The sequence below is a fragment of the Rosa chinensis genome, chromosome 1 (assembly GCF_002994745.2).
Source record: "Rosa chinensis cultivar Old Blush chromosome 1, RchiOBHm-V2, whole genome shotgun sequence".
NCBI classification, from domain to species: Eukaryota; Viridiplantae; Streptophyta; class Magnoliopsida; order Rosales; family Rosaceae; genus Rosa; species Rosa chinensis.
Genome location: NC_037088.1, coordinates 31,557,187 through 31,580,237, shown reverse-complemented (window position 1 = coordinate 31,580,237; position 23,051 = coordinate 31,557,187). Strand labels below are relative to the sequence as shown.

The 23,051-nt window shown below is 38.2% G+C and overlaps 3 protein-coding genes and 1 long non-coding RNA gene across 4 annotated transcripts; 1 reads left to right on the top strand and 3 right to left on the bottom strand.

The window, feature by feature from the left end:
- Positions 1-396: 396 nt before the first annotated feature.
- On the bottom strand, positions 397-1,124 carry LOC121051723. Its single transcript, XM_040514805.1, has one exon. The coding sequence runs from the start codon at positions 1,044-1,046 to the stop codon at positions 594-596; it is 453 nt and encodes a 150-aa protein (XP_040370739.1). The 5' UTR covers positions 1,047-1,124; the 3' UTR covers positions 397-593.
- Positions 1,125-1,621: 497 nt separating this feature from the next.
- LOC112196091 lies at positions 1,622-11,816 on the top strand. The gene is made up of 3 exons (XR_002934928.2): positions 1,622-1,863; positions 1,971-2,008; positions 11,603-11,816. It is a non-coding gene; the product is annotated as an uncharacterized LOC112196091 (long non-coding RNA).
- Positions 11,817-15,530: 3,714 nt separating this feature from the next.
- LOC112165098 (zinc finger MYM-type protein 1-like) lies at positions 15,531-17,914 on the bottom strand. Its single transcript, XM_024301510.1, has 2 exons — positions 16,106-17,914; positions 15,531-15,842 (listed from the first exon to the last, which is right to left on the bottom strand). Exons 1-2 carry the CDS (start codon positions 17,912-17,914, stop codon positions 15,531-15,533), a joined length of 2,121 nt encoding a protein of 706 aa, XP_024157278.1.
- A 3,880-nt stretch (positions 17,915-21,794) lies between these two features.
- On the bottom strand, positions 21,795-22,620 carry LOC112165089. Its single transcript, XM_024301500.1, has 2 exons — positions 22,408-22,620; positions 21,795-21,986 (listed from the first exon to the last, which is right to left on the bottom strand). Exons 1-2 carry the CDS (start codon positions 22,618-22,620, stop codon positions 21,795-21,797), a joined length of 405 nt encoding a protein of 134 aa, XP_024157268.1.
- Between the last annotated feature and the right edge of the window lie 431 nt (positions 22,621-23,051).

The window sequence follows — 23,051 nt, the reverse complement described above, 5'->3', positions numbered from 1 at the left end:
AAGGTTTTTTTTTTTTTTTTTTTAAATTAGTGTTGAAGTTGCTTGTGCTGAAAATTATAGGAGAAAATAAATCTTAAAAGAGGATCAATGATTCAATCTCCCCATATTTTTTCATGAAAGAGAAATCTTTTGTCCCAACTGTTTAGTGGATGAGATATCAAGTTCAAATTCTTATAGACAATTATCAAATCTGTTAATGGCATAGGCTCATGTTAATTGCCACTCTGATCAATGAAAATTTATAATATTGGTCACTAAAATTATTCATGTCGATGCAAAAACTCATGTTTGAATCCCACTTAATACTTTCATCGAATTTACATAAAAAATTGGTACATATCTTAGTTACATTATTAAAAAATAAAATATAAAAATAAAAACTGAGAAAGACACGAATGAAGTTAAGCATATGAATATATAACGGATCTGGAAGATATAAAAAGTATAAATTAACAAAAAAAATTATAAATGAAATATTTTTTTAGTCTATGTAAACAATGAAATAGTCATTGATGTATGTTGTTCGTTAATTTGTTTCCTGTACCTGGGCTTGGCCCATCCTTAATTCCTCCTAAAATATCTACATTTGTAAATTAGTTTCCTGTACCAGGGCTTGGGCCATCCTTAATCCCTCTAAGAATATCTATATTCGTGAATGAGTTTCTTGTATCAGGGCTGAGGCCAGCATCCTTAATCCCTCCGAGGGTCTCAACCTTTGTAAATTTGTGTCCCGTACCAGGGCTTGACCCGGAATCCTTAACCCCTTCGAGTGTCTCAACATTTGTGACTTTGTTTCTAGTACTAGGGCTAGGGCCGGAAACCTTTCTTCCTCCAAGGGTTTGGTTGTCATTGAACTTGTTCCCTTGACCCGGGCTAGGACCCGACTCCTTGATCGATCCGAGACATAAGCCGTCAAAGAAACCCCCGATTGCTCCACGACACAAATTGCGGTGCTTTATAATATCGAAACGTCGAGCACTTTCCCCAAGAATTGTGGAGTTGAGCAAAACAATAACCAAAAGGAAACCGAGGCATTTGGTTGTCATCTTGGTGAGAGAGATTGAGGGAAAGAACTTTGCAATTCTGTGTGTTTTTGTGCTTGTGATCTTAGAATGAGTGGAGCCTTTGGCCGGTGTGTCCTATTTATAAGGGTTTGGCACTTGACAAGCAAGCAAGACTATAATAGAGATGAGGCTTCTTTGACTAGAGTTTTGGTGTGGAAAATATCATGTACGTTTCAACCAAACGACACACATCCAATTTCCATGGCATGCTATATATGCATGTGTAGGAATTAGGAAGCACCACGCGGTGGTTCGTAGTCACTGGGTAACATGGAAAAATGGATATAAAAACATAGAAGATTTGGAGTCCAAGTTAGGAGGTGTGGAAAAAATAGTATTTTGATGCAGAATGGGATTGAATAAGTTGAATATTTAGGCCTTAGCCGGCTGCAAATAGCCATCGGAAAGTTCCTCCAGCATGGAGACCAAAGACGAAGACAGTCAAACACCATTCCTATATTTGAATTCCAATATAGAAGGGTAGTGTGACTTGATAATTGATTTTTTTTTTTTTTTGATTTCTCTGACCAGTCAATTTTCACTAGAGGAATTGGAAAATTCGTGATATGATACACTTTGATTTGTTTTGACGCACTTGTGCATTGCAATACACCACACGTGGATTGAAACAACATTTGGATACGTTGTTGCATTTTGGGGAGTCTGTGGGAGCTTGATATTCAAGAGATCATGGAGATATTCCTACTAAATTTCTTAGATGCTCTAAGTGATTGGTGTTATGTGAAGGTAGCTTTGATCAGACGGCGATTAAAGGATGTGCTTAATATAATCATAAACGGTAATCTCTCTCTACATGTATTTGTGCATGATAAAATGATGATATATATATATATGATTGTCAATTAGTTCTTAATGACTAGTGTTTCTCTAATTCTTTTTATACAGCGTCAGTGTCTTCTGCGATGGAAAATCATAAGCAGTAGGTAATCTCTCTCTACATTTATTTGTCCATCATAAAATGTTAATATCATGATTATTAGTTGTTTTATGTTTGTCTTTTTCTTTTGGTAAATGATTTGTACTGATATTGCATTACTGTAAGAACTCTTTGGAGTACTTCTCCAATCAACTGTTTGCCTTGCATATATAATGACTATTGTAGCTAGTTATATTGTAGAAATTATGCAGTGTATATTTTTAATAACAAAATCAGTAGCTACAAAAACCTATTAACTATGTATGTAACCTCTTCCTTTTTTTTCCCCTTCTCCTTCTAGCTACCTCGTTTCTGGGATCTGATTATATGTAGGTATTAATATATCTACAAGTACAACACAACATAGCCAGGTCAAACACCAAGAAAATATATCATTATATAACATCAAATTCATATACTGTATAGTTCATCAATTTCTCTGATCTCATTGATTTGGACTACAAAAACTCAAAACAAGTAGCTATTTAGCATTTCCATAAAAAATTAAAAGAACAACACAAGATTGAACTTTACTAATTGAGAAAAGCCACCCAAAAAGACTGAGGCTTCAAAACACTTTCACAGAAAGCACCCTTAATTGGCACCTCGAATATTCATAGCTCATCAACTTTCTTCCTCTTCTTTTTCCATAGCTCGAATGTTTCGCACCTCCAGACATTTCACGTAATTAATCTTTAACAATTTTCTTCATCAACTTGCTCTTTGGCCAGTTTCTTTTATCGATTGAAGATGGTGAAACCTTCTTGCAAACCCTAACTTGCCAGCTCAGTTTCCTGTCATCTTCTTTCTTCTCATCCTTTTTCACTCTCTTTGATTTCTCCCGGTACAACTCCGACCACTTGAACTTGAGATTCCACTCCTTCATTATCTCGGAAACCGAATTGGTGGATTCGATTCCGAACTCCTTCTCATAGAAACTCTTCCACAGCGTATCAGTCACTGGACTTAGATCTCTGTCTTTTGTGGACATCTCTATATGGATCAACTGCTTCTTGGAACAGTGAGGTAAGATATGCTCCAGAAGATCCAAGTCCATGTCGCTCACATCACCCAGAAACCTCCGATTGTCTATGGCCGTACTGACGTCGGCGAAAGACAGAGCCTTTCCCTTCTGATCATCGGTGTTAGCTTGATCCATTAATCAGTTGCTATTATGTTTCCGAATGAGATTGGATTTGCAGTGAGTAAGAGTTTCCATTTAGGTATGTGGTGGGTAATTTATAGGCAAATTGTTCCATGTTTTCCTTTTCCTTATGGGATTTGTGAAGATTTTATTTTATTTATCGTTTTTTTCCTTTTCTCATTTCCTTTTTCTTTTTCAGACAAATTTTTTTTTTTTTGGTCACATTTTCTGTCAAATTGAGGTATGCTAAACTACCAAAAAACAAATTTAAAAAAAAAAACCTGAAAATAGAATGTGAATGTGAATAATTTTCAAAGAAAATAAAATCAAACTTCATGAAGCCGAAAACAATGAGGGGGAATTGGGACCATAAAATTACAATAGTAAAATACCTGAAAAGTTATCAGGTGCTTTAGAAAGCTCAAGTGGAAATGCAAAACGATCGACTAAGATATTGTTTTTCCTCAACATGCATGTTGTGAAAAGAAAAGATGAGCACTGATAAGAAAACTGGTATAGGGGTTTATTATTTTTATTCCTATATATTATGTACTGCCCTGATAAAAAAAGCTAGGTATATATAGGATTTTTTGTGACATTTTCTTATCTAGTGTCACTCGACCAGTGGCAAATCCGGCCTAGTATAATTAATAGTTTAATACTAACCCGGCCCACGAGAAAAAAAAAAAAAATTTGGTTAACCTACTTGTGCATACCAAAATGAAACCTTTGGTCATTAAAACTAAAAGAATTCCATTAAGGATTCAATGCGAAGTGCTTCCGAGTTTTAGTCAAGAACTTACTTGAAATCATAGAAGCGGAGGCTATGCCATCTCACGTCTAGGTCAGGAAGCAGAGAGTCACGGACGTTGCCAAACCTTTCTTCGAGTGAGACCCACAGCCTTCGGGGGTCTTCTTCATTCATACACTCGTACTGGAGTGAATCATCCATATGACGAGTCATTAGGATGATGGCTTTCGCTTTATTTGCCTCTAAGGCTGCTCTATCTGCTCCTAAAGCTTGAGTTTGCTCAACAGTTATCACGTCCTGACTAGGCTCGAGAATCATATCCAAGATTCCATCAGCCTTGAGATGCTGACGGACATCACGAACCCACCTGTGATATCCAGAGCCAGTTGTTTCTAATGGAGCAAAGTCCAATTTGTTCAGGTTACTCTTCCTGAAATAGAACAAGAAATTAGGGTTAGTTTCGGAGCGCAATAGGCTACCACAAAAACATATAAAATTTCTGAGCGTAATCACTTCCAAGAAATTAGGAATTTTCGAGCGTAGTCGCTTCCAAAAAATTCGATTCCAAGAGATATTGGATTAGATCGAAACAATGACGTAAGTGGTCGATCATAAATTCTATACAAACTCTAAGTTTGGAGATCTCAACAAGCTCTAAGCTTGGAGTGAGCACGAGCCCCCACATTTCAGCTTAATTTGGTCTCCCCTATGATGAAGAAAGGGGGGTAGAAGAAGGGAGGTTGCAAGTCCCCGAGAAAAAGAAGAGAAATTGAATAAAAACTCAAAAAAGGGGAACTTTTAATAAAAAATACTATGAAATAGGTGGCCGGAAAATTTGGCAGGAAAAAGTCGCCGGAGTAGTCGCCTAAAAGTTGACATGTGCTGACTGTCGCTGACATGGCAGAGGGGTCCTGATGCAGACGCGGCAGTGGGTCTGTCACGACCCTGATTTTACACACATGAAAATCGATATATATAACCCCATAATTATATATGCGTGAACGTCCAGTCATCAATACAAAATACCTGGAATCTTTTTTCCTTTAACTTACACAGATATTGATGCCCTGAACCCACAAAGTTAATATACACTCGCTCCATAGAGTTATATATTACACAAGCTTACGAATTAAATTGTCAACAATAAGATAAAACGTAAATGCTCCTCAGAGCTCACTACAACGGAAGTCCAAATAACGGTAAAGTCACAAAGATGGTTTCCTACCGTAAAGCTGCTAGCTCGCTGCCTCAACCTTGATTATCCTAACCTGCAGGATTAACCCCTACACCGTTTGAATAGTGTACCGGGTTGTCACACAACAAACCCGGTAAGCTTTTGCAAGCCCGTATGAGTAACTCAAAACACACATGCACAACTCACGCTTTAATTCCTTAAAACACGAAATAAGGAGAACAACTCACACTTTAATTTCCTTTCAAATCGAAATAAAAGAAAGCAACTCACACCTTGTTTCCTTTTAAAACGAAACATAGAAAACAACCCACACTTGAATTCTATCAATAAAACATAGAAAACAACTCACACCTTGAATTCTATCAGTTGTACCAGAAGCATACCATAGAAAGCAACTCACACCTTGATTTCTATCAGTAAAACATAGAAAACAACTCACACCTTGTTTCCTATCAAATGTACCATAATCGTACCATAGAAAGCAACTCACACCTTGATTTCTATCAGTAAAACATAGAAAACAACTCACACCTTGTTTCCTATCAAATGTACCATAATCGTACCATAGAAAGCAACTCACACCTTGATTTCTATCACAACATTAATAAGGAAAACAACTCACACCTTGTCCCCTTAAAAACCATTAATAAGGAAGCAACTCACACCTTGTTCCCTAAAAATACGTGATGTCATGAGTTGTAAATAACCAATTCCCGTTACCCCATGAATTACCTATATGGCAGACAGATTAGAGCTCTAACTGAAAACGTAACCACTCGTCCGGCCAAAGACGTGGTCACCTGAGATTCTGCCCAAGGTCTTAGACCTTCGATCCTCGGGCCGCACTGTCCCTTGAAGCAAAACATTAAAGGAGTCGCACAGGACCCAAAATGTTATACAAATCGCAACGCTTTTGAAAACAATCGAAATCATCATTTCCATAATCATTGTTTTCCGAAAAAGCCATAACACAAAACAATAAAAAGCATTAATTCATGCCTATTGTTTTCATACCCAAATCTCAACGCTCTTCTCAAATCTCAATGCTTTTCAAAACAAATTGAAATCAATCATTTCCACAAATCATTTGTTTTCCAAAAGCCACACCCCAAAACAATAAAAAGCATCATTTCATGCATATTGTTTTCATAAATCCACAAACCACCCAAGACATATATATTTCACGCAAATACATATCTATATGTAGTCATCCGCTCAGGAATGCCTACTAATACCAACTATAGTTTGCAGTTAACTAATAACTCTCAAAACAATAAGGTATTCCCGTTCGTGAATGAACTTCGTGAGATTACTCACCTCAGAATCCCGCTGCATCTTCTATACAGAACCGAACTAGTACACTATCACCAACAACTCATCCAATTCACCTTTTAGAAGCACCTATTCACCAATGATCTCAAATCAGTAACGATTCATAACCAATTTAAGTCCGAAACCCCTGTTTTGAACTAAAATCCCCCAAAGTGGCACCAATCGAGGCGAAACCACATCCGAGACCTCCCAAAGTCTCTGGAATACGTCCACGATCGATGTGACCAAACCACAAGTCGATCGGACGCTCAAATCCTCACGGATAGCATAAATTGGTCGGTATGAAATTGCAAAAATCATAACAATTCCATACGAACTCCAAAATTTGCATATTATATATCGAAACGCTCGTATCAACGAGTAGAACATATATAATACCAAAAACAGTTCCTTAAGTGGTCGGAACACCGCCGGAACGCCGCCACAGACGGAGGCGCACCGCCGCCGGCCAAAACTCAATATTTCACAAAACTCCCAACATCAAAGTTCTTCATCTAAGCATGCTTGTGGATACTCATAACTAGCTCGAAGTCAGAAAACAAGCATAAAGGGTCGAAAACTACCTCACAAGCCGTGAACAGTAATCCCAACTGAGTTGAACTGATTTCCACGTCAACCGATCAAAACAAACACCATGGATCGATCAGCGAGCTTGTTCTGAACTCAACTAAGGAAGCCTGAAGCCATGAAGTCGCCGGAGTTGAGTTTTCCGGCCGGGTCCGAAAGCACTAGGCTGCACCGCCTTGCAGCGCCGCCGTGGAAGAGAATCGGCGATAGAGGGCACCACAAGGACGACCAGACGGAGGAGGCGATCCTATCTGGAAAGTTTCGTCGCCAGAGACCGCCGCAATTCGCCGGAAAAGTCGGGTCGGATAGACCGGGTCCGGGTCAGGTCAGTCTGAAATCTTCGATACCGAAGGTAGCAGCCGAGAGAGAAGAGAGAGGAAGGAGCTGGTTTCCGAAAAAGGAAACAAATGAAAATAGTAAGTTTCTCCTTCGGGAAACTTCTATTTATACCAAAATGGAAATTTCTTCCAATGGCCATAACTTTCTCATACGAGCTCCGATTCTCGCGTTCTACATGTCCACGAACTCGTATCGACGCGCTCTATAACTTTCGTGAAGGAAGTTTTTGGAGAATCCCTACGAATAAAAAGTCAACCTTTGGCAACCCCCTAAAACCATATTCTTCAATTAATTATTCGCCCGAAACACTTCCGCTCCATCCACGAGCCACGAAACCGTCCAATAGTTATAAAATTAATTCCGGAAAATCCTCGGAAAATAAATACGAATTTCTGGGACATCACAAGGTCCCTAGGTGCTGACTTGGCAGTGAGGTTTGATGCTGATGTGGCAGTGGGTCCTGGAAGCTAACGTGGTGGTGGGCCTCTGGGCTTCAGGGCTTTTAGGCTTCCTTCTTTTCCTCTTTTTTTTTTCTTTCTCTTCTTCTCTTTTCTGCCGGTTTTCTGTAGAAGATTTAGTTGGCCGGTTTACCATTTAGGCCGGTTTTTGTGCTTTTTCTTCTGTTTCCTGAATCTTTGGCTTGAGAGGCTTCTACTACCAAAATTTGGTGGAAATTGGAGGTTCGGAAAATGGTGAACCGGTGGAATATTTGCTGCAAGTTGTACGGAGATTCCGGTGGTTGGTTCGGTAGGTTTTCGGCTGGTTCTTATGGTGGGGCCGCCGGTTCTGGACTCCTGGGATCGAGTTCTTCAAGGTGTGAGGTGGAGGCAGAAAAGACTTCAAGGTTTTGTGTTCGGATTCAAGGTTTTTAGCTTCTTGAATCAGAGTTTGGCTATTTATTTCAGGGTTAGGGCTTTGTGCTGATAACGTGTTTTAGGAAAACTGAATTGGGAAAGAATTGAGTCGTACTTTCATTGATAATAGGAGCCTTTTTATATAGAGGATTACAAACATAGAGATAGAATTTACATGGAAACATAATCGTACATTGATTGGATATCTCCTAAGATTCTCTGAGAATATCTCTAATATAAACCATATTTCAACTAAAGCAAGTAACCTCTAGTTTGGGCCATACACATATTCTAGATTTACTTGAACAAATATTACATTTAAGAAAAAAGTTTAGTTTTGACTTTTTTGTTTTGATTAAATTTTTCTAAATTAGTTTTTGGTGTATGTACTTGTGAGCCCCAGAAAATTTTGTTTAATTTTCGAAGGTAATTTTCACCAATAAGATTTTTCCACAAGGTGATTTAAGTGGAGGAAATGACATTGTGGGTCATTTTGGTCTCAAATCACGATTTGGGCTATTTGAACTAAGTTTTGGCCGAGATTCCTTCATTTGGGCCTAGAAGGTCACAGAAGTTTATTGAGACAAATCAGACAATGGCTTGTTGAAGTTTCGAAAACGATAAATTGAGTTGTGACAAAGTTTTGAATTTTTAGTTTTAACGAAATCGAGTTTCGACTCTAGGCGTAGTCGAGAAATTACTAAGGACGAGAGAAAGGAAAGTTACGACCCAAAACCCTAGGGAAATCAGCTAGGAGAGTTTCGTAATTCATCGCAAGGGCAAAATTGGTATTTCATGTACACAAGTATAAATAGAAAACTTGGAAACCCTAGTCTCATTTCTCTTCCTCTCTCCCTCTTGACCGCATTCTCACACTCTCTCTCTCCCGACCTCTCGTTCCCTCTCCCTTCTCCTTCCCTCTGCAACCACCAGAAAACACCAGTTCCGGCCACCACCTCTTGACACCGCCTCCACCCTTCGAACCAGAACATAATTCCGACCCAAACCTCACCAAAATCCCGACCATGCACCACCATCCTCCTTCGCACGTGACAACCCAAGATTGCGCGTCACTGTTCCTCGACCCTCATCGATTTTCCTGCGATTTCCACGCCCTTCCGCCACCATCGTTCTACTAAACAAGCAAAGCGTAGCAAAACCCAGAAACCCCTCTGCCCGCCGACGCCTGATGGCGCAGTACAAGCATCGTCGGGGGTCCCAGTTCTGCATGCCTCCATTCTCCAATCTCCAGCTCGAATCGAGCTTCAACACTTCCATAAACGGAGTCGGAGCTACACTATCCTTCGAAACCCAAGCTCCCGACCTCTGACTCCGACCAGAGCCGCCTGACGCAGTACACGCACTGCCGCTGGCGCATCCACCACCGTAGCTCCACCACTCAAGAACGCCAGATCTTCGTACGTTCCTGATTAGGTAATTGTCGTACCCTCCTTTAGTTGAAACATTCAATTTCAATTTGGATGGAGAAATCCCTAACCCACTGTCACTTAATTTCAAAATGAGGTTCTTGGATTTCTGCGAATTGGAGTTTCGGAGAAGACGAGCTACTGGGGTAGCTTTGGTTGAAACCAGAAATGATGGAGACTTGAGGTTTGAGGAATCTGCGTTTTTTGAAGATGTTGGAGAAGAGAGAGATTATTGGTTTAGTCCAATTGATATCGGAGATTGGTAAGGATTCTCAAACTTGGTTTCTGGTTATGAATATTGGTTGGGGGTTGTCTATTAACTTGTGTTTTGCCTGCTAGGAATTTGAATGGTTGACAGTGGTGGAATGCAGATACGTTGGATTAGCTTCCAGTTTGGAAAAGAAGAATTGGTAAGGGTCCGGGTTTTGAATCTACTATTTGGTGAAACTATTGTGGTTGTAATCTGTTGTTTGATCGATGAATAAGTATGGTTAATGTGTGAAATTTTTAGTAGCAGCTATGTGACTCGGTTAAGTCTTGGTATTGTCACTCACGATTGAAGTTGTAGAAATGGGTAATAAGAATAAGTTAAGTGTGAGTTGGTGAGCATGATGTTGAATGGTTGGAAAATGGGTTAAATAAAGGTAAATTTAAGATGACATTTTGGGTCAAAGGCTTAAACAGTTTGAAAATTGAGATTGGATCAATTTTACGACGTAAACTAAATGCTGTGATTGATGTTAATATTGAGAAGTTGTTGATAAAGAAAATGGTGGATTTCTTATGCTTAAGTATAGTAAAGTTAATGAAACAAAAACAATGAAAGTATTCTCTTAGTTATCATATCCCGAAATGAACTTAGTAAACAAAATCATTCGAGAATGGTAGTTGTGCTTTAGTTTCTTAAAGTAAAAGTGCTAAACAAAAGAGGGTGAAAGTGCCAAGTATGATCACCATATCTCGAGTGATTCAAATGCTACATCGGTCATTTGGATTATTTGGGAATGGTAAGCGTAATTGTTACTAAAAAAAAGGAATGGTAGACAGTATATTTAACCTGAACTATATTATTGAAAGAAGTATGATCACCATATCCCAAATGAGCTTACTATTCTAAGTGAGTTGTTCGGGAATGGTTTTTGATAATTATCGATCATATATGGGTTATTTGGTGAATTTTAAAGTGAGTATGAATTAATTACTTATCGGATACAATTTTTGTTAAAGGACTAGAGTGTGTGCACATGGAATTGGATGAAGTATTGTAAGTCGGAAACGAAGCTAAGTTTGGGCGAGCACTCTATATCCAGGTAGGGTGAGCTATCCCTTCCTTGTTAGAGGTTTTTCAGTATATGTGGAATGCTATACTAAGATAGTGTATTACCTGTAAGAATATTTTTGGTTGTTCATTAGTCGATGCCTCGTGATACATGTGTTTTCAGAACTGATAATTGCTAATTGCGAAAATCGAGGCTAGACTTGCATGTTAAGATATAGTATCCTTGTATGTTTGTACTTGTGACCTAAAAGTGAATGGGACCTAGACGCGTAGATTCCTAGGGATCCCACGGTGTCGATAACCGTGAACCTCCAGAGGGGGCCGTGCTCCTATGTTTGTCGAGGAAGAGTGAGTACAGACAGTGAACCAGTCATAGGAGACTCAGGGCCAGGAAATGGACACTTTCGCTACTTGTAGTCACAAAGACTACAGAGTAGTTGGCCGGTTCTCGAAGGATGACGAACCAAGTCGGTCACCGATTTGTTTTATTTTAGCCGGCAGGTAAGTATCTCAGAGCTCCAAGTTGTGTGAAACATACTGCATATGTTTTATAAAAGAGATAAATGTTTGTGGTTGCCTATTTTAAAAGTATTTTCGATAAACGTGCACAATATTATATAGTAAATATTTTCAAGTATATTATTTTTCAAACCTAGCCTGGTTGGGTCGGCCACTACTGGGCATGCGAGGACGAAAGCTCACCCCTACAATAGTTTGCAGGTTTCGAGTATGTGGTCGAGAAGCGTACAGGGGAGACGCATGGCTTGGCTTGGTGCATTTCTCTTTAACTTTATCAAAAGAAGGTTTTGGTCCTTAATCGGACTTTGAAGTCACTTATTTATTTACTTTTTATTTGTTTCCTATTTGCTTATTTACAAAATTTCGAGAGACCGGCAACACTGGGGCGCGTCTCTCATACTTATATTTACTTAGTGATTTGTTATTTCCCAAATTGGGCTCCTATTATAAGCTCAAATCCTTTAGCCCATTTTAAATTCCGCTATTGAAAGTATGTTGTTTGGTTGCTAGAATGATTTGTCCAAGAAAGTGTTTTGTAAACCAACAGTCTGAACTCAAAAGGCCTTGCGATTTCGGATTGATAAGTTATCGGGATGTCACTCGTGACATGTCGGTTTCTCATTGGCTCGAGGTCGTGGCGCTGTGGGACCCCTCTCTCAGGTCACCACAGTACTATTCTAATTTGTTTCAATGTTTCACTCATAGATAAAAAAATAAATAAAAATTAATGTATATAAATAGATATTAATGGATCATAATTTATAAAGAGCGTAAATTAACAAAGAAATAAATGAAAATATAAACAATGACAGTTTTTTTTTTTTAATAAAAGATTGTTGGCCTTAGATTTTTGACCTTAATTAAATGTGGCATTCCATGTCAAGCACACACGTCTACTATCCGCCATCTCATCTTCAATTAGCCAAATCATTTTCTGTAAAAGGTCATCTTAATAATCCTAAATCCAATGGTTTCAATTTTTATTAACAATGTTTTAGTTGTATAAGCTTAATTAATGTTGAAGTTGCTTGTGCTGAAAATTATAGGAGAAAATAAATCTTAAAGAGGATCAATGATTCAATCTCCCCATATTTTTTCATGAAAGAGAAATCTTTTGTCCCAACCATTTAGTGGATGAGATATCAAGTTCAAATTCTTATATACAATTATCAAATCTGTTAATGGCATAGGCTCATGTTAATTGCCACTCTGAGCAATGAAAATTTATAATATTGGTCACTGAAATTATTCATGTCGATGCAAAAAATCATGTTTGAATCCCACTTAATACTTTCATCGAATTTACATAAAAAATTGGTACATATCTTAGTTACATTATTAAAAATAAAATATAAAAATAAAAACTGAGAAAGACACGAATGAAGTTAAGCATATGAATATATAACGGATCTGGAAGATATAAAAAGTATAAATTAACAAAAACAAATTATAAATGAAATATTTTTTTAGTCTATGTAAACAATGAAATAGTCACTGATGTATGTTGTTCATTAATTTGTTTCCTGTACCTGGGCTTGGCCCATCCTTAATTCCTCCTAAAACATCTACATTTGTAAATGAGTTTCCTGTACCAGGGCTTGGGCCATCCTTAATCCCTCTAAGAATGTCTATATTCGTGAATGAGTTTCTTGTATCAGGGCTGAGGCCAGCGTCCTTAATCCCTCCGAGGGTCTCAACCTTTGTAAATTTGTGTCCCGTACCAGGGCTTGGGCCGGAATCCTTAACCCCTTCAAGTGTCTCAACATTTGTGACTTTGTTTCTAGTACCAGGGCTAGGGCCGGAAACCTTTCTTCCTCCAAGGGTTTGGTTGTCATTGAACTTGTTCCCTTGACCCGGGCTAGGACCCGACTCCTTGATCGATCCGAGACATAAGCCGTCAAAGAAACCCCCGATTGCTCCACGACACAAGTTGCGGTGCTTTATAATATCGAAACGTCGAGCACTTTCCCCAAGAATTGTGGAGTTGAGCAAAACAATGACCAAAAGGAAACCGAGGCATTTGGTTGTCATCTTGGAGAGAGAGATTGAGGGAAAGAACTTTGCAATTCTGTGTGTTTTTGTGCTTGTGATCTTAGAATGAGTGGAGCCTTTGGCCGGTGTGTCCTATTTATAAGGGTTTGGTACTTGACAAGCAAGCAAGACTATAATAGAGATGAGGCTTCTTTGACTAGAGTTTTGGTGTGGAAAATATCATGTACGTTTCAACCAAACGAGACACATCCAATTTCCATGGCATGCTATATATGCATGTGTAGGAATTAGGAAGCACCATGCGGTGGTTCGTAGTCACTGGGTAACATGGAAAAATGGATATAAAAACATAGAAGATTTGGAGTCCAAGTTAGGAGGTGTGGAAAAAATAGTATTTTGATGCAGAATGGGATTGAATAAGTTGAATATTTAGGCCTTAGCCGGCTGCAAATAGCCATCGGAAAGTTCCTCCAGCATGGAGACCAAAGACGAAGACAGTCAAACACCATTCCTATATTTGAATTCCAATATAGAAGGGTAGTGTGACTTGATAATTGATTTTTTTTTTTTTTTTTGATTTCTCTGACCAGTCAATTTTCACTAGAGGAATTGGAAAATTCGTGATATGATACACTTTGATTTGTTTTGACGCACTTGTGCATTGCAATACACCACACGTGGATTGAAACAACATTTGGATACGTTGTTGCATTTTGGGGAGTCTGTGGGAGCTTGATATTCAAGAGATCATGGAGATATTCCTACTAAATTTCTTAGATGCTCTAAGTGATTGGTGTTATGTGAAGGTAGCTTTGATCAGACGGCGATTAAAGGATGTGCTTAATATAATCATAAACGGTAATCTCTCTCTACATGTATTTGTGCATGATAAAATGATGATATATATATATATGATTGTCAATTAGTTCTTAATGACTAGTGTTTCTCTAATTCTTTTTATACAGCGTCAGTGTCTTCTGCGATGGAAAATCATAAGCAGTAGGTAATCTCTCTCTACATTTATTTGTCCATCATAAAATGTTAATATCATGATTATTAGTTGTTTTATGTTTGTCTTTTTCTTTTGGTAAATGATTTGTACTGATATTGCATTACTGTAAGAACTCTTTGGAGGACTTCTCCAATCAACTGTTTGCCTTGCATATATAATGACTATTGTAGCTAGTTATATTGTGGAACTTATGCAGTGTATATTTTTAATAACAAAATCAGTAGCTACAAAAACCTATTAACTATGTATGTAACCTCTTCCTTTTTTTCCCCTTCTCCTTCTAGCTACCTCGTTTCTGGGATCTGATTATATGTAGGTATTAATATATCTACAAGTACAACACAACATAGCCAGGTCATACACCAAGAAAATATATCATTATATAACATCAAATTCATATACTGTATAGTTCATCAATTTCTCTGATCTCATTGATTTGGACTACAAAAACTCAAAACAAGTAGCTATTTAGCATTTCCATAAAAAATTAAAAGAACAACACAAGATTGAACTTTACTAATTGAGAAAAGCCACCCAAAAAGACTGAGGCTTCAAAACACTTTCACAGAAAGCACCCTTGGCACCTCGAATATTCATAGCTCATCAACTTTCTTCCTCTTCTTTTTCCATAGCTCGAATGTTTCGCACCTCCAGACATTTCACGTAATTAATCTTTAACAATTTTCTTCATCAACTTGCTCTTTGGCCAGTTTCTTTTATCGATTGAAGATGGTGAAACCTTCTTGCCTATGAAGCATGGATACGGCCAGGCACGGACCTGAGATTTTCAGACCTGAGGCAAACTCTAGGAGCTGGGCCCTCAAATCGTAGTGTGCATTAAAAAAAAATCTGGAACTAAAGCTATAAACTCAAAATTTGATAGTAAAACAACAAACAACATGTAATATCCAAAAATATTTAGATTATAAGTCAATAATATATCCTAAGATGTCTTAAAACAATATTTAAAAGATTAAGTTAAAAATATAGCCAAATTAAAAATATAAGAACAAAACTAAAGATGAACTAGACAAAACAAAACTAAAGCTAGAAATGTTGACAGGAAGCTATATTTGGATATCATCATACATTACACGCTCCCTTGAAGCATCAAATGTTTACTTAAATACCACTCGCCTCGCAGTTTTGGAGGCAAACGTAGTAATTAAGTTTGCATAATCAAGTTTTTCAACCACTTTTTTCTCAATTGATAACATAGCCAATCCATTCAATCTTTCTTGTGACATAGTTGATTGAAGATAAGTCTTGATTAACTTCAACTTGGAGAAGCTTCTCTCTACAGATGCAACTGTAACTAGTATAGTTAGCAAGATTCTATAAGCAACATAAGCATTCGGAAAACAACCATCCATCTTCTTCAAATAATTCAGCACATCAATTGCTCTTTTTGTTTCTCTTGGTAAAGAGCACTTCAAGATTTTTAACTCCAAAAATAAATCATATCCATCAATATCTGAATGGCCATTATGTGTTAAAGAATTCTCAAGATTGTCACATGACATCGTTAAACTATGATCATCAGCAGACTTTAACCTCTCCAAACTAAACAAAAACCCAAAAATTTCTTCATATTTTGAAATTGTTCGAACCGAGTTTGAAGTGAAGAACGGGCTTGATCAATTATAAAGAGGAAGTAATTAACTCTAAAAGATTCTTCAGATGATTGCATTACCTCATCACTGCCACTGTCATCAAACTGCTTCTTTCTTCGAATGATGCGTTTTTCGCGGAATACAGCTTCAATTCCCAATTCACTTGCCATTTGTTTAGCTTCATCCATGGCCATATCAAGCCCGGATTCTCTATACTCTTCAAGAAACAAAATAAGTCCATTTAATTCTTTAAGAGCAGCATCAATATCCATATTTTCAGCTTGAAGACATTTACTCACAGTGTTGATCGCATATAACAACTGATACCAAATTACCATGCCAAGCAAAAACTCAAAGTTCTCAAGTTCATGTGTTACTAAAGACTCAGCTTCACTCTTTGTTTTCGGATCTTCACTAGTATTTGCCAAGTCAACTAAAGCATCTCTTATTTGCGAAGTCTGCTCTTTTATAGGTTTGACACTTTCGACATGACTTTCCCAACGTGTTTGTGACAATGGCTTAACTATCAAACCTTCCACATGATCTTTGAAAATCTTCCAACGCTTGGTAGAAGAAGAGAACAATGTGTAGATGCGTTGTATCACTCCAAAAAATGACATAGCTTTAGGACAACAATTCGCCATATCACATAATGCTAGATTAAGACTATGACAACCACATGGAGTATAAAAAGCTCTAGGATTTATTTCAAGTAACCTGCTCTGTACACCTTTGTGTCTCCCTCTCATATTAGATCCGTTGTCATACCCTTGACCTCTTATATCATCAATATCAAGTTCAAGATTGCTTAACACATTTTTAAGCTCGGTAAAAAGTCCATGCCCTGATGTGTCATCTACCTTCAAAAATTGTATCCAATATTCTTCTACCACTGCAGAGTTTGCTGAATCATCCACGCATCTTATCACAAGAGACATTTGTTCCTCGTGACTCGCATCTGGAGTACAATCCAGTATGACTGAAAAATATTTTGCTTGTTTAACTTTTGTAACAATTGAACTTCTCAGATCATTTGCCAACATCTGTATCAATTCATTTTGAATTTTGGGACCAAGATATGTATAATCGATCTGACGTGCTTGACTACGCCGAATGTGCTCTTCCATTATTGGATCAAACTCAACAATCATTTCAATCATTTGCAAAAAGTGGCCATTGTTTTCAACATAAAGCTTCTCACAATCTCCTCGAAATGCCAAGTTATTTTTGGCTAGTCTTTGCACCACAGCGATTATCCTCTTTAACACTTGTCTCCAATGTTCTCTTTCTTTGTTGATTTCTACTTGCAAGCTTTCATCAATTGTCTTATTTTTTTGCAGCCTTCTTTCCAATTCAATCCAACTTGTCATACAACTAATATGCTCCTTACTAGCTTCATGATTTCTAAGACTCCGAGACAAATTATGCCAATCTTTGTATCCTTCATTAGCCAATTGGCCAATTAAAGTCATATTTCTTTGTGTCTTGAACAATTTGCAACAAAAGCAAAAAATCTTGTCTAAAGAAATAGAATATACTAGCCATCTTCTATCACTTTTCTCCCCATTTGGCAACAACCGCTTATAATGTGATGAATCAAAATGTCTACCAGAACTATCTTTGGGAAACAACTCGACACCATCATCTCTATTTGGACCCCTTTCAACTAAGAAGTCCCTAATATTTTGATCAATTTTATCCCAATTTCCTGGATCATCAATATTCAAAGGAAAGCAGCTCTCTTGATTTAAATCTTCATGTTGAACATCTTCAATCATATTGACATCAACTTCCTCATTCTCAAGCTGCTTCGGGTCTTCAACCTCGGTATCATTTAATTCATTCACATTGGCAAGTTGAATCGCTTCTTCATTCTCATTCTCATTCATAGATTGATCATGTTGTTCATTGGCATGGTCATTCTGATTCGCTTCCCTCTTCGCTTTTTTATTGCTAGTAAAGTACTTACTAATATACTGACAGGTCCCGCCCCGGATTTCACCCTGAAATCCGAAGTGGCCCTGCGGGGTCCACCTTAGAAGAAATTCTTCCAAAAACTTGGCAGAACTTCCCCTAAAATGAACTACCCAAAACCTGTAGAAAGAAAATTTACACTCCTCAATCAATTCATCCTTATGCTCCAGGAGCCACCCTGCTCCCCAAATCAACATCAGTCTCCAATTCACAAAACACACATCTCAACTCGAGTAGCATAAATCCCATAGGTAATCAGAGCAATTCTAACAAAAAGGTATAACAGGAAAACCTAATTCAAAGGCAGATGCGGAAGTCATGCCGTTGACTATGCCTCAACTCCGTGTACGCCCAACCTCAACCAATTCGCATGCAAACTGGGCATTTGAAACCGAAGGGCCCAGGGGAAAGTACATAAAATACGTTAGCGTGAGTGGACAAAAATAAACAATTTTTAAACCAAATGGATTTTATACTTTCCCACATTTATTTCCTTAAAAACTCTCGATGCATGCAACGATTTAGAAAACAAATCACGAGAAGCTCCGCTCAAGAAAAACCGACTAGCCCCGCTAGTCACAAACAACTGAGAGGAAAGATCAAAACTCTGATACTCAACAGGATAAGACCAGCCCCGCTGGTTACACGGAAATCAGACTAGGCCCCGCTAGTCGAGAAATGATAGGATATGGGGAAGAGATATCACTATACGGGAAATGGAGCCTCTACCTACCCTCAACTGCCACTCACACATAGATTGTGCGAGGAGGAGAACTAATAACCTCAACTTCCACTCACACATAGATTGTGCGAGGAGGAGACCAAATAACCTCGACTGCCACCCACGTGAGGAGGAGAATAAATCACCTCTACTGCCACTCACCAACACAAAGTAGGTGAGGAGGAGAACAAGCTACCTCAACTGCCACTCACCAACACAAAGTCAGTGAGGAGGAGACCTAATCACATAACCCGCGTATGGTGAGGAAAAATCATCGAAAACCAGTAAATCCATGTAGCTTCCCCACATTTCTCACGAGATAGAAACCATGTATTCAACGACGTGACCCCGCACGCCAAGATTACTTTCAATCTCAAAATGGATATGTGAGAAATAAGAATAAATCGACGGCGTGTCCCACACGCCCAAATATTCTCAAATCCGTAACCAAAACCGGAAATTAGTATAAGTAAATCTCATTTCCAAAAATCTCTCAAAATCTCCAAGAAGCCAACCAAATCCAAAATCCTTAATTAGGCATTCCCGATGCCAAAATCGAAAGTCAATAAACAATTGAGAATATCCAACTCCATTGAAACTCATCTTAAAAATCTTCCAGGAGCTTAACTCGGTGATTAGGGATATGCTTAATTCCGGAAATTTACCTCGGAAATAAGGAATTCATCAACTAATATTATAAATCAAAACCAACCTTTGAAACTCATTATTGAAAACAAATCCATGATATAATTCGAAATCAATTTCCGAAAATTAATTCATTTCCTCAAAAAGTAATATGAATAATCACTAGAGCATTATTTTAAGAAAATAAATGCATGCATCGCTATTTAAAACAAAAGTCCACTCACAGTACTATTCCGACGATCACGCATTCGTGTTCCGTCATCGAGCAATAGCTCGATACGTCGTCCTGTACACAATTATATTCCGTGAATAATTCTTCAATAATTTAATACAATTCCTAAAATCAATTCCTCATAATTTCGCCTCCCAATTCTCCTCGGATTTAGCCCAAATTATACCACTAATACCAATTCGTTAATTTAAAGGTTCCAAGACAGAACCGAGAGATATCCGACAGTCGGATTCTCGTAATTCGATAATCGAAACCCTAAACTTCAAAAATTCATAATTAATTTCAAGTTTCTCCAAAAATTACCAAACTTCACATACAACCTCTACACAATTTATAGGATTTAATGGGCTAAAAACCGGAATTAAAACACTGCCCTACACGCCTCCACGCGCCACCAACAGTGGCAGCGCGTGGGCCCCACGCGCTTGCTGCAACCACCTCTGATGGCCACCAAAATTTGGCAGCACCATCTACTCAACAAACCCAACCTCTTTCTTAACTACAACAAGTTCCAATTTTACCTGGAAGAGCTCCAATTTGGCCGGTGAAAATTTTCCAGAAATTCCAAGAACCCTAGAAATTGAAATTGTTAATTCGACCTCTACACTGCAAATTGAAATGAAAGACCTTAGGGGAAATGATCTATGTCAAAAACCGAACCTTCGACGCCAATTTTGTGGCCGGAGACTGCCGGAATCGGAAAATATAGGCGTTGACTCAAAACTGCTACAGTGACCGTCCTCTTCTTCTCGTTGCTGCACCTTCCACAGTTCATATTAAGCTACTAAAAAAACCCAGAAATGAAGAGAAGGAAGAGAGCTTTCCAACGACATCTTACACGTCAAAATCCGTCGCCGGATGGAGGAGTTATGGCCGGAAGAAGGTGAAGAGGTCGGAGAAGAAGAGAGAATCGGGGAGAGAGAAGTGAGAGGCTCGGTAAGTTTCCGAAAATGGAAACTTACCACAGTAACTCGGCTATTTATAGAAACTTACTATAAACAGTAACTTTAGTATTTTGGCCATAACTTTCGCATACGAACTCCGATTTTTACGTACCACATATGCACGCGCTCGGTTTAACGTCCTCTACAACTTCCATGAAGAACATTTTCTCAAATTTTCACCCGAACAAAAAGTCATATTTTAGGGCCCCCTAAAAGTACTGAAACGATAGTAAAAGTGAAAGTAAATGTCGTTTACCGTCCTAATGATTAGTAAATCAGTAAATTTAGGTTCGGGACGTAACAAATATCTCCAGCTTGACTTTGAATTAATGCTTCTTCCCTCTGTTTCTTCTTTCTTTTTTGAGCTCCAGACATATATTTAGGAGGCATGATAACAAAGTTGAATGCAACCCAAGACACAAGACTAGAAATTGATTATTGAGAGTAGTGAATTCCTCTTATGTAATTATCTCTATATATAAGTTCACCAAAAGGCTTATTAATTATTATAGAAATAGGATTACCAAACCTTGATGTTTTAGTAATCCTATTTCTAATAAATATTCTAGTAATCCTATTTACATTATGAATCCTATTTATACAATAAATCTCTTAGACGGTTAGGCTTCTACCCGTTTTTTTTTTTTTAATTAAAACTTTTTTTTTTTGGGTACACTTTCAAGCATTAATTAATGGGTGTACCCCATTTTCTTTCTTTTACGTCTGAATGGGTGTACACACTTTAACATTATATTATATATTATATATGGCAAGCAGCCAAGCATCATGTATATATAAATCTATCCAATTCTTTGTGGGCCCCTTAAAATTATGTTTCTTTCCCTTTAATCGGAGAAGTGATTGCTAATTAATGTTTACACACTTTTGTCTTTGGAGCACCAACACATACGGCCAAAGCTATAAAAAAAAATTTTGGGCCTCCTAGATTTCTGGGCCTGAGTCAGCTGACTCTTGGGCCTCGTGTCAGGTCCGGCCCTGGATATGGCAAAATTCTGACTATGGTGTATCGTATCCGTATCGGATACGGATACGGATACGATACGCACTGGGTGCATATCTAAGACCCTCAAAACGTATCATTGACAATGTAGCATCGGTTGACTTTGTTGATACGTCTTGGATACGGTTTGAGCTGATGTTGGATACGCACAACTCCTCTTCTATCAGTTCTCTCTTCGCGTCTCTGACTCTGTTCGTTGCTTATTCGCGACTTCGCAGCTCGATCGGTTGATTCAGTTCTCTCTTTGCGTCTCTGACTCTGTACGTTGCTTCTTCGCGGCGTCTTTCTCTGTGCGTTGCTTCTTCACGACGGGGATGGATATGATCTGATTGGAAAGCTTGAAGGTTGAAGCGGTGTGGCCGTGTGGGTTGTTTGTTGAATGCTTGAATGCTTGAAGCCTTGAAGGCCGTTCTGGGCTATTAATCTATTATGTCCAGATTGAAAAAATCATCTTATATCAATTATACATTTATAGTGAGTGGGGTTGGAATCAAATGAATGTCCATTGTCCAGGTTGAAAGAATCAACTAATTATATCAATTATAGTGAGTGGGGTTGGAATCAATTACGGGTTGCCAGCAATTATCCTTATATGTCCAAATTGACACCTATGGCAGATCGGCAGCAACCATCTATTTTTATTTTAAATTGTTATATAAATTGGTTATTGTTAAATATATTTATTAACACCATATATAATTATATATATATATATATTGAATATTATTTTAAAAAACGTATCGTACCCTGTTATTTTGAAAAAAAACGTATCCGCATGTCGTGTCGTATCGCACCCCGCACCCCGTACCCGTGTCAGTGCATCATAGCTTCTTGCAAACCCTAACTTGCCGGCTTAGTTTCCTGTCATCTTCTTTCTTCTCATCCTTTTTCACTCTCTTTGATTTCTCCCGGTACAACTCCGACCACTTGAACTTGAGATTCCACTCCTTCATTATCTCGGAAACCGAATTGGTGCATTCGATTCTGAACTCCTTCTCATAGAAACTCTTCCACAACGTATCAGTCACTGGACTTAGATCTCTGTCTTTTGTGGACATCTCTATATGGATCAACTACTTCTTGGAACAGTGAGGTAAGATATGCTCCAGAAGATCCAAGTCCATGTCGCTCACATCACCCAGAAACCTCCGATTGTCTATGGCCGTACTGACGTCGGCGAAAGACAGAGCCTTTCCCTTCTGATCATCGGTGTTAGCTTGATCCATTAATCAGTTGCCATTATGTTTCCGAATGAGATTGGATTTGCAGTGAGTAAGAGTTTCCATTTGGGTATGTGGTGGGTAATTTATAGGCAAATTGTTCCATGTTTTCCTTTTCCTTATGGGATTTGGAAATGAATCCGTGGACAGCTGGGACTTGTGAAGATTTTATTTTATTTATCGTTTTTTTCCTTTTCTCATTTCCTTTTTCTTTTTCAGACAAATTTTTTTTTTTTTTGGTCACATTTTCTGTCAAATTGAGGTATGCT

Coding starts and splice junctions, on each gene's coding strand:
- LOC112165089 (XM_024301500.1), bottom strand. CDS start 22,620: ATGTCCACAAAAGACAGAGATCTAAGTCCAGTGACTGATACGTTGTGG. Junction 21,987..22,407: donor ACAGGAAACTAAGCCGGCAA/GTTAGGGTTTGC, acceptor TGGACATAATAG/ATTAATAGCCCAGAACGGCC.
- LOC121051723 (XM_040514805.1), bottom strand. CDS start 1,046: ATGACAACCAAATGCCTCGGTTTCCTTTTGGTTATTGTTTTGCTCAAC.
- LOC112165098 (XM_024301510.1), bottom strand. CDS start 17,914: ATGAATGAGAATGAGAATGAAGAAGCGATTCAACTTGCCAATGTGAAT. Junction 15,843..16,105: donor ATGACAGTGGCAGTGATGAG/GTAATGCAATCA, acceptor AAAATCTTGAAG/TGCTCTTTACCAAGAGAAAC.